At 45.6% G+C, this 11,166-nt stretch overlaps 1 protein-coding gene across 1 annotated transcript; it reads left to right on the forward strand.

The window, feature by feature from the left end:
• The first annotated feature begins 2,800 nt into the window (after positions 1-2,800).
• LOC127213687 (zinc finger protein 175) lies at positions 2,801-11,166 on the forward strand. Its single transcript, XM_051174144.1, has 4 exons — positions 2,801-3,094; positions 4,075-4,201; positions 4,438-4,509; positions 9,047-11,166. Exons 1-4 carry the CDS (start codon positions 3,023-3,025, stop codon positions 10,567-10,569), a joined length of 1,794 nt encoding a protein of 597 aa, XP_051030101.1. The 5' UTR covers positions 2,801-3,022; the 3' UTR covers positions 10,570-11,166.

Consider the following 11,166-nt stretch of genomic DNA (forward strand, 5'->3'; position numbering starts at 1 on the left):
TTCCCAATATTTCCTAAATTTTTGGTTTTAGGTTTTTTTGGATTTATAATTTTTTTTTATTTTTAAATTTTTTTTTTTCTTTTTTTTTTTCCGCCCTTAAATTTCTTTTTCCCTTCTTTTTTTTTGTTGGTTTTGTGTGTGTGTGTCTGTAGTTGCCGATTTTTTGCCCAGCTTTTCTATTTCCAGCATTTCTTCAGTTTGTGTTGTCTTTATTTTCTCTATTTCAGTTTTCAAGTCTTGAACTGTTTCCTTCACCTGCTTAATTGTTTTTTCCTTGGCTTTCTGTACTTTCCTTAAGGAATTTGTTCATTTCTTAAACTTTTTTGTTTGTTTTTTCCTCCATTTCTTTAAGGGATTTTCTCACATCTTCTTTGAGGGCCTCTATTTTGATGTTAATTTTTAAGTCATTCCCTTCTGCTTCCTCTGCTTTGTTGTTGTGTTCCATTCTGTTTGGTGTAGATTCCCTAGATTCTGGTGGTGTCATTTTTGTCTTTCTGTTGTTAGGTGTTTTCTTGTATTGCCTTCTTCCCATAGCTTCTTCCAGTAGGTGTTGGTGGGGTCTCCCCCTCTCTATTTGGTAGTTCCCCGGTGGGCTTATGTGGGTCTGAGATTCAATATCTGTAGCTCTGTGTGGTCCAAGCTCTCTAGGAGGTTTCTCTGCAGACAGGGACCCAGGGATGGGGTCAAGGATGAGGATCCAGTAGAAGATACCAGCAGGTACTCACAGTGGTCCTGCAGAGATAGGCGGATCTCTGGGAGGGGCCAGGGACTCCAGCAGAGAACTGGAGGCAGGGTCAGAGACCAAGCAGATAGAAATTACGGGTGGTCCCGTGTGGATAGGCAGGTCTCCTTTGTTCAGAGTTGCTCTGAGAAGTCTCTGAAGTAGGGTTGACTGTTGGCTCCACCCTCTGTCCCAGTGCTCAACCAGAGCGGCAGGACCGTAGGTAGGGTAGGGCACAGGGTAGGGGGGTAGGCTGGCGGTGGGGATGGGTGGGGGTGTATCAGAGCTCCAAGGGTGCTCTCAGTGGGGACAGGAGACAGGAGCAGCAGGATCAGGGGCCAACCCAGGGAGTTCGGGCAGGGGGAGGGGGGAAGAGGTTGTAGGGGACAGCAGCCCCGATTGGGCCCAGACTCACCTCTGGCCAATAGCTGGCGGAAGAAGACAAGGGCTGAGCTGGAACTTGGGAAGGTTTTGCAGGATAGTCGGATCTCACTGGAAACTGGAACTCTCCAGCTGAGGCCTCTTTCTTTAGCAGAGGCCAGGATTTTGTAAGTCATTTTCTATTCTGAATATTTGAAGTTGTTCCTGGAGGCCGGTTAGGTAGCACACACTCACACTAGCGGGGGGGGGGGGGGGTGTCTAATGTTTTTTTTTTGTTGTTGTTGTTTTTGTTTTTTTTTTTTTTTTTTTTTTTTGTCCATCTTGGAGCTAAACTGATTCAAAGTGCTTTGATTTGAAGATGAATCATCAAATTTACTTTCTGATTTTTTTTTTTCCCCCAGACAGGGTTTCTCTGTGGCTTTGGAGCCTGTCCTGGAATTTGCTCTGTAGACCACGCTGGTCTCGAAAGCAGAGATCCGCCTGCCTCTGCTTCCCGAGTGCTGGGATTAAAGGCATGCGCCACCACTGCCCTGCCAGATTTACTTTCTTAGGAGGTGTCTTTAGGAATGTGTCCTCTGGCCCTTAAGTAAGTGAAACTTAGGTGCTGTCTTTGCCTGGGTACCTTTTGAGAACACATTGGGCTTCAGTAGCGTCTGAAGTTACCCATCTTTCACAGCACAAAGAGCAGGTCAGACTATAGGATGAAGGTCTCTTTTCCTCTCTCAAGCTTTCCTTCCTGTGCACCATAATTGCCTTTCTGCTCTGCTGTGTGACAGTAGGAATGGTGTGAGGCAGCAGAGACTCATCTCCTGCCATGCACTTAGTGACCTCGAGTCCAATTCTAGAAGCATAGCACACAGCCTCATTCACTGCTTAAGGAACCAGGGACACTCATGCTTGTGATGCGCAGTTGAAAGTCTTGAGTGAGCATTAAATAAAATGGAGTTGACACTTTTTTTTTAAATTGTTTTCTGCAGCTTTTCCAAGATCAGAATCCAGGATGGTATGGCTGTAGACCAGCTTGTAATTGTGACGTGTGCGTGTTTGGGGAATGTGCCCCTGAGTGCAGGCGCTCCTGGAGGCCCAAAGCTTCAGATCCTCCAGGGGCTGTGAGCTGCTGATGTGGGTGCTGGGAATCAGCTTACATCACACTTGTAAAACAGCAAATGTAAAGACAGTATGGGCTAAAAAGGAATTTTACAGGTGTACACGGAAAATGTTGGGCAGGACAAATAAAGGAGCAACTGTCATTCTCCATAGAGCATGGCAGCTTTCGCGGCAAATGAGATGTTTGAAGTAGCTAGAGCTCTGTGACACAGTTACAGCATTCTTTTGTTTATATTTTCTTCATTGCCGCAGAGTACTTCATTCCCAACGCCTGTGAGCACCTGCATCTTCCTTCTCACAGTTAAAGGATGGGAAATCTGCAGCGAATTCTTCATAACCATTAGTTCAAAACAGTGGTCTTTTGTTTCTTTCCTGCATCTTCATAAAATTTAAAGTTGGATCAGGTACGGTGGCACACGCCTTTAATCCCAGCACTCAGGAGGCAAAGGCAGGTGGATCTCTGAGTTTGAGGACATCCTGGTCTACAGAGTGAGTTCCTGGACAGCCAGGGTTACACAGAGCAACCCTGTTCAAAAAGAAAAAGGGGGCGGATGTTGGGCTTTTCTTAACTGTATCTACTATGCAGTGTCTGTATGATGCCTGACAAGTAGGGCTAAAACTTCATATGCAAATGTTGGATGAGTGTCCCACAGTCATTGACTTTCCAGGACTTTCTGTGTCATTGTAGATCCCTGGGTCAGGCCAGGTCCTTCATAACACAACCAAGTTCTGCTTGTCAGCTCTACTCAGAGGCTCCACGTGCTCACCCGAATCCTGAGGAAACCTGAGACCTAGAGAGACACCACAGAGGACATGTCTGCTGATGTGAATTTCTGCCAGAAGCCCCAGAAACTGGAAGCAGAAGAGCAGGATGGGTTATGTGAGGTGAGGTTCTGTTCTCCAGAACTAGTGTAGACATTGGAAGTGCCAGATTGCAAGCTCTCTTCCTGAGGCGACCTCCATTCTCAGGCTGAGAGTGAAGCCCAGAGGGCTGAGAGGCCAGCCTTTCCTCACCCTGGCCTGACATGCTCCTTGTGCTGCTTCCTGGGTTTAGGTTTGTCTGCCCATCTGTGACTTCCGGGGGAGTCCTGCTTCTATTCAGCCCGGATAGAGGGGACTGGCAGGGCAGAGAAGTAGGTACGACCAAGTCTAGCTTGGTGAGCCAGAGATTATTTTGGCTTGATTATGGGGTCACAGATGAGGAGTGGCCTCCAGAGGCATGAACAATTTGAGCAGTTGTGTTACTGCCCTCCAGCGATGATGGTTTGTGAGAGCTGCATCTCTAAATCATCCCCCGCCCAGCTGTGTCTAGTGATGACCTGTGGATTGTCCACACTCTCTCTCTTCTGGGAAAATGGTGTTCTATCCTACTTCAAGCATCTTATTTACAGTTTAAGCTGCTGTGCTCTACAGAGCAGAACAGCTCCTCCTTACTTTGTCCCTCCCTACATTTTCTGTGTGTATTTGTAAAATGCTCCTTTGTAGCCCCTGCTGAGATGACATTTGTTGTTTTACCAACTAAGAGTAGAAGTTCATACTGTAGCATTGGACCCCAGGAACCCCATACAACTCTAGACAAGTATAATATAGCTTAATAGCTGTCGTCCGGCTTAAATTTAGTGGAGAAAGTCTGTCCTCCATGGGGGTAGGCGAGACGTAGTATACAGTGCACGACAGGGTATTTTTATGTACTGTCTTTCACATTATATATTGATTTCACATTTCATGCCTGAACATAAAATGTGAAATCAGTATTTTTGTGGTACTTCCTGGGGGTGGGTACTTCCTGGGGGTGGGTACTTCCTGGGGGTGGGAGGGGAATCACTAAAAACATGGCTACTTACTGTATTTTTCTGTTGTTGCAGAGATTGGTGTCCTTTGAGGATGTGACTATGAACTTCAGCCAGGAGGAGTGGCAGCACCTGAACTCTTCCCAGAGACGCCTGTACCAGGACGTGATGCTGGAGATCTACAGCCACCTCTTGGCAGTGGGTGAGCACAGCTGGCCTGGGGAGCCAGGATGGGTCTCGTATTTTTCTCTTCACAAAACTTGATGGAATATCAGAACTCTGTCCTGACTTCTTAGTTGTGTGGCCGCTGCTCCACTCCATTGGCACCTTTTATGTGTGACTTAATGTTGACTTTTGCAGTTAGCCAGTACAGAGTTCATTGGATACCCTGTGAAACCTAAGAGGATGCAACAAATCCAGTATCCTTGTAATTCACAGGGTATCCCAGGCCAGAGGCCACCCTCAAGATGAAGAAAGTTGATTGCCCACATCAGCGGTGTCTGTGCCAAGGTGAGTGACTGTTACAGGTGGAGGGAGATCGCTGAGAGGCGTAAGCAGCCTACTGACTTACTCACCCCCTCAGTAGTGGGCACCTAGATCGCCCCCACTCCCAGTTTTCGTAGTAAACACTGTACTGCATGTTATTGTGAGCCTGCAATAGGGACAGAAAGATGGTTACTGGATATATGCTTGTTTCCTTCTAATGATCTGTACAAGTTCACAGTTCATGTTTGGAAATCATGAAACAAAGAAGTCACACATGGATTTCTTGTTTGTGCATCTTAGTTGTCAAAAGTTAACATTATCAATGTGGTTTATACATTACTTGTGTAATGAGTAAAAGAAATGTTTCCTTGTTTTAGTATTCTAGAGTATGAGAGAGAGAAAGAGAGAGAGAGAGAGTGTGTGTGTGTGTGTGTGTGTGTGAGAGAGAGAGAGAGAGAGAGAGAGAGAGAGAGAGAGAGAGAGAGAGAGAGAGAGAGAGAGTTTGTGTGTTAGAAAAGGCCTGGAGAGTGCTAGAGTTACAGGTGGTTATGGACACCCATATGAGGGCGCTGGGAACTGAACTTAGGTCCTCTGGAAGAGCAGCAGGCACTCTTAACCACTGAGCCATCTATCTCTCCAGGCTCTCCTGTGATATGTTTTCATAATTATTTTCAGCATCTTATTATATGTGTCATGTAAATACATTTTCATGTATATATATTTTTGTATGTTTCATCATTCTTTGGTCACCCCATTTATTTCAGGCTTCATCAGGGTTTGTTTTTCATCCTGGATCTTTTGTGTCCTAATTATGGCACCACCGTATTCCTATTTTACATGTTCTCATGTACGCATTCCTTACTATGTTTTTGAATATATATTTATGTTTCTGGATGTGCACTTGTCACTCACCCCTGTGGAGCTCTGAGGACAACTTGCAGGGAGTCACTTCTCTCCTAGAGATCAAACTCAGATCATCAGGTTTGCTGGCAAGCTCTTGTGGTTCACATGAAGTAGCCTCATGGAAGTTGATTTGGGAGGCACGTGAACTGGTTATTCATAAAGTAATTTTGAATTGGAATAAAAGACCAGACAAAGCAAAGTTAGTTGAGTTAAAGCAATGTTTTTCAACCTTCCTAATGCTGTGACTTTAATACAGTTCCTCATGTTGTGGGGACCCCCAACCATAAAATTATTTATGTTGCTACTTCATTTTTCTACTGTTATGAATCATAATGTAAATATCTAATATGTAGGATATTTGAATGACCCTGCATGACCCACAGTGAGAGCCACTGAGTTAGAGGCTATGAATAAAGGCTCAAAGTTAGGAGTCATTGACCATTTTTATGTTGAGGTTGTTGAGATGTAGTGGAGAAATAGAATTTATTTTAAAACGTATTTATTTTTATGTTATATGTATGAGTGCTCTGCCTGCATGTATGCCTGTGTACCATGTGTGTGACCTGGTGCTTGCAGAGCCATAAGAGAATGTTGAATCCCCTGGAACTGGAGTTATAGGTGATTGTGAGTGCTGTGGGTGCTGGGAGCCAAACTCAGGTCTTCTGCAAGAGCAACAACTGTTCTTAACCACTAAGCCTTCGTTTCATCCCAGTATTGGCAATTTGTGGATAAGCTTTTCAGAATCTCTGTGGGGCAAAGTTTATAATATTCCAGGTGGACGCTGAAGGTTGACAATAGAGCATCAAAAGGAAAAGTCATAGCAGTAGTGTGTAAAATTGGCATTTGAGAATTTGTTACTTCCGTACTAAGGGATGGGAATGGGAGGACAATAGTCATTGTCTAGGTCTACCATTCAGTGTAGCCAAAAATGTGTCCTCCACATTCAGTGAGTGTGTTTCAGAGAAACTAAGGTGCTGTGCTATTGAGATGTCTCATGAGTGACGTGAGATGTCTCAGTGAGTGAGTGACGTGAGATGCCTCAGTGAGTGAGTGACGTGAGATGTCTCAGTGAGTGAGTGTAGTGAGTTTTCTCAGTGAGTGAGTGACGTGAGATGTCTCGGTGAGTGAGTGACGTGAGATGTCTCAGTGAGTGAGTGACGTGAGATGTCTCAGTGAGTGAGTGACGTGAGATGCCTCAGTGAGTGAGTGTAGAGAGTTTTCTCAGTGAGTGAGTGACGTGAGATGTCTCGGTGAGTGAGTGACGTGAGATGTCTCGGTGAGTGAGTGACGTGAGATGCCTCAGTGAGTGAGTGTAGAGAGTTTTCTCAGTGAGTGAGTGACGTGAGATGTCTCGGTGAGTGAGTGACGTGAGATGTCTCAGTGAGTGACGTGAGATGTCTCAGTGAGTGAGTGACGTGAGATGTCTCGGTGAGTGAGTGACGTGAGATGTCTCGGTGAGTGAGTGACGTGAGATGTCTCGGTGAGTGAGTGACGTGAGATGTCTCGGTGAGTGAGTGACGTGAGATGTCTCGGTGAGTGAGTGACGTGAGATGTCTCGGTGAGTGAGTGACGTGAGATGTCTTGGTGAGTGAGTGACGTGAGATGTCTCGGTGAGTGACGTGAGATGTCTCGGTGAGTGACGTGAGATGTCTCAGTGAGTGAGTGACGTGAGATGTCTTGGTGAGTGACGTGAGATGTCTCGGTGAGTGAGTGACGTGAGATGTCTCGGTGAGTGAGTGACGTGAGATGTCTCGGTGAGTGAGTGACGTGAGATGTCTCAGTGAGTGAGCGTAGTGAGATGTCTCAGTGAGTGAGTGATGTGAGATGTCTCAGTGAGTGAGTGACGTGAGATGTCTCAGTGAGTGAGTGACGTGAGATGTCTCGGTGACTGAGTGTAGTGAGATGTCTCTGAGTGAGTGACGTGAGATGTCTCGGTGAGTGATGTGAGATGTCTCGGTGAGTGGTATGATTATTGAGTGGTGATAAGGACCTGAGTCTGTGCTCTGGCTCCCATAGAAAAGCCTGTGTGCCTGTAACTCCTGCACTGGTGGTAGGATGTCAAGGGCCTGGTAGACAGGTCAGCTGAGATAGTGAACTCTTGATTCCATGAGACACCCTGTCTCAAAAAAATAACTAATAAATGAGGAGCAATAGAGAAAGATGTCAGAGTTGGTCTCTGACTTCACTGTGTACATGCAATGCTGAGCGCACAAATACCACACACAGTAAGTTGGAGAACCATAAAAGAAAGATACTTAAAATCTACTTTCTGTCTCCACAAGTGTACACACAGGTTAACATACCCATATACCCAGTCACATAAGAAATACACACACAAAAATTGGGCAGTTTAGGAGGTGGCTCGACTGGTAAAGGGCTTGCTATGTAAGTATGAGGACCTGGGTTCAATCCCTATCAGTCCCATAAAAACCGAGCACAGTGGCTCACTCCTGAAATCCCAGGGCTGGGTTGGCAGAGACGAAGGACCCCTGAGGCTTTCTAGCAGCCAGTCCAACTGAACTGGTGATTTCCAGATTCACTGGCTGACCTTGTGTCAAGACGTAAGGTTGAACGTGACTGAAGAAGACACTGAACCTTTGGCTCCACACGCGTGAGTGAACATGTACACCTGTGAACACACACATGTTAAACAGAAATAAGACACAAACATAAAAAACTGGGGTGTAAAATTCACGAGGAAGGGCTTGAGAACATGGGTGAAGTGTGTAGCTGTAGCTAGTCCTTACAGAGGGAAGGAAAAATTTACCAGGTGAGAAAATGGTCAAAGGCTTTTCTCTAGAGCTAATGACCCCGTCTTCTGATGCTGACTGTCCATCAACAATACCAGTATTGGCCATGTCTGTTTTCTCCCATACTTACGTATCCTTCTGTATGACAGGCCTCTTGCATAAGTTGGTTGTCCTTCACCAAACCAAGTCTTCCCAACAAATTATCTAAGTCGTCTTGTCTACTGACTGATGCTACTGTTTCCTCATGAGGAAAACGTATAGGCACATTGGGAGATGGTTGTGAGGATTAGATGAGCTCATGTACTCACTTCATAGTGTCAGGTGTTCTGTGTTGCATGAGTCAGTCAAAGAAAGAGGTCACTCCAGGATGAAATTTTAAGGCCTATGGGGCAGCAGGAAGGTCCGGCCTCTGGTGGACTGAACTGAACCTACAAAGGCATATTTATTGATTGTTACACAAAGTTGTTTTTTTCTGGCGAAGTATTCCCTCTAAAGGAAAGCATCACATGCCCTCCTGACTCGAATCCTTTACAGTGAACCATTTGCAGTGCCCAATGATCTTAGAGCCCCACGTGTGCCCACGGCGTCTTGTGAACAAAGGCCTGCAAAGGCTTAACAGTCACTGTTTCCCACAGAGATTCTTCAAGGTCAAAGTACTTGTAGAAAGCAACTGTTCATAATGTTTACCCTGGCTACACTAACTCCGGTAGAGTCATGCAACAGCGTAGAAAGTTGCCTGGCACATATGGGTGTTGTGTTACATAAGTATTGGCATATTATAAGGGCCATGATAGCATTTTTCGGCATTGCCAGCATCATTACTGTCTGACACTGATTTCTTTTTGTTCAGACTCTTGATTCTTCCTCCATCATGCCCACTGTGTCTGTTCCTTCATCTCTTCTAACAGGGGCATCACAGCATGAGTCATCGCATCAAATTTGTGTGAAAGCTGCATTTCCAAATGATGTACCAAAAGAAGTCACTAATCGTGGTTCATACTGTTCCATTATAGAGGAACTGGGGCAGGATGGTGACCCCACAAAGACAGATCAGCAAAACCAGACCCCACTCTTGAGTTCTGGTGCTTTCTTTAACCAGAAAACACTGCAAAGTGACAATAGTGAAGAGTGTGAAGCTACTACAGAACCCATTCCTTTAGGCCTCCACCTCGTTTCTACCCAAAAGAGATTTCCAAACTGTTGCTTAGTTGAAAACACTTTGCAGCCTAACTCTAACCTTCAAGCAAACAGTGAACATCAAAACAATTCCACAAGGAAGCCTAATGGCATCGTTGGGTCCTGTCAGTTCCTCACGCAAGGCCCTTCTAATGCTGTGTGTGCAATTCCTAACAGGGAAGAGAAAGCATTCAAAGATAAAGAGTCTGAGAAAGTTCTCAGCCCTAAGCAACCACTTCTGCCGCATGAAATTCTTCCTCAGGACCAGCCAGTGGAATATACCACTGCTTTGTGTCAGCAGCAAATCACTGACACTATGGAGACACCTTTTATTTGTCACATATGTGGAAAATCCTTCCTTCAGAAATCTCAGTTGACTTCTCATCCAGGAATAAACAGAGGAGAGACACCTTCTGCGTGTCCTGACTGTCTGAAGTCACTTACAGGTCCGTCCAGCCTGCAGGTGCGACATGAAATCCCCACAAAGGAGAAGCCTTACAGATGCCACGACTGTGGGAAGTCGTTCAGCTACGCATCCCACCTGAAGGTGCATCTTCGAATCCACACAGGCGAGAGGCCTTACGTGTGTTCTGACTGCGGGAAGGCCTTCAGCCAGAAGTCAGTCCTCACCACACACCAGAGAATTCACACCGGGGAGAAGCCTTACACTTGTAGCCACTGTGGGAAATTGTTTGTTTATGCATCAGATCTGAAGAAGCATCATCGCTTTCACACAGGGGAGAAGCCTTACGAGTGCCCTGACTGTGGGAAATTGTTCAGCACTAAATCCCACCTGCCTGTGCATCATCGAATCCACACCGGTGAGAAACCTTACAAGTGCTGTGACTGTGGGAAGTCGTTCCGAAGAAAATCCCATCTTAAAGTCCATAGTCGAGTGCACACTGGTGAGAAGCCTTACGTGTGCTCTGAGTGTGGGAAGGCCTTCAGCCATAGTTCAGTTCTCAGCACACATCAGAGAATTCACACTGGGGAGAGGCCTTACACATGTAGTGACTGCGGGAAAGCCATGTCATCTAAGGCCCAACTGAATGAGCATCAGCGAATCCACACGGGTGAGAAACCGTATGTGTGCGTCGAATGTGGGAAGGCCTTCAATAGCAGGTCGTCTTTACAAGTGCATCGTAGAACTCATAGTGGGGAGAAACCTTTTGTCTGTCACAGATGTGGGAAGGGGTTCCTGCGCAAGTCACAGCTGTCATGTCACCTGCAAACTCACACTGCTGAGAACCCTTAGGAGTGCTGGCACTTACCAGCTGAAGGGCCATCATCAAGTTGAAATGGCAGAACATGCTGCTGGTACTTGACTAGGAAAGTTTTCAGCAACTGAGGGCTCGTTTGTTTCGTTCTTGCGGAGAGACCTGAGGTGGGTTTTGAGTGGCTAAAGTCCTTCAAACACGAGTCAGATTTCACAGGGACTCATACCTCACCATGTTCCTCCTTAACAGACACTGTGTTCGTATGGAAGGCTTTACCACAAAGTCTGTTCCTTACCATTTTTTTTTTAACTTTCTTTTTATTTATCCTTTGTAGACATAATATTCTCTTCTGGAACCAACAGCTCACAAAGAATGACACAGAGACTTATTACTTATGAAAACTCAGCTGATAGCTTAGGCTTGTTTCTAATTGACTCATAACTTAACCCATTTTTATAATTTACTTTCTGCCTTGTGGCTTTATTACCTCATCTCATAATGCCTATTCTGCTAGCTCTGCACCTAGCTGGTGACTCTGCCCTTCCCAGCCTCCTCTGTGCCTGGAAATCCTGTCTAGCTATTGGCCATTCAGCTTTTTATTAAACCAATCACAGTGTAAAGGAATATTCCACAAC

This window comes from Phodopus roborovskii, unplaced genomic scaffold (assembly GCF_943737965.1).
Source record: "Phodopus roborovskii unplaced genomic scaffold, PHOROB, whole genome shotgun sequence".
Taxonomy (NCBI): Eukaryota; Metazoa; Chordata; class Mammalia; order Rodentia; family Cricetidae; genus Phodopus; species Phodopus roborovskii.

Coding starts and splice junctions, on each gene's coding strand:
- LOC127213687 (XM_051174144.1), top strand. CDS start 3,023: ATGTCTGCTGATGTGAATTTCTGCCAGAAGCCCCAGAAACTGGAAGCA. Junction 4,202..4,437: donor CAGCCACCTCTTGGCAGTGG/GTGAGCACAGCT, acceptor TGTAATTCACAG/GGTATCCCAGGCCAGAGGCC. Junction 4,510..9,046: donor TCAGCGGTGTCTGTGCCAAG/GTGAGTGACTGT, acceptor CTCTTCTAACAG/GGGCATCACAGCATGAGTCA.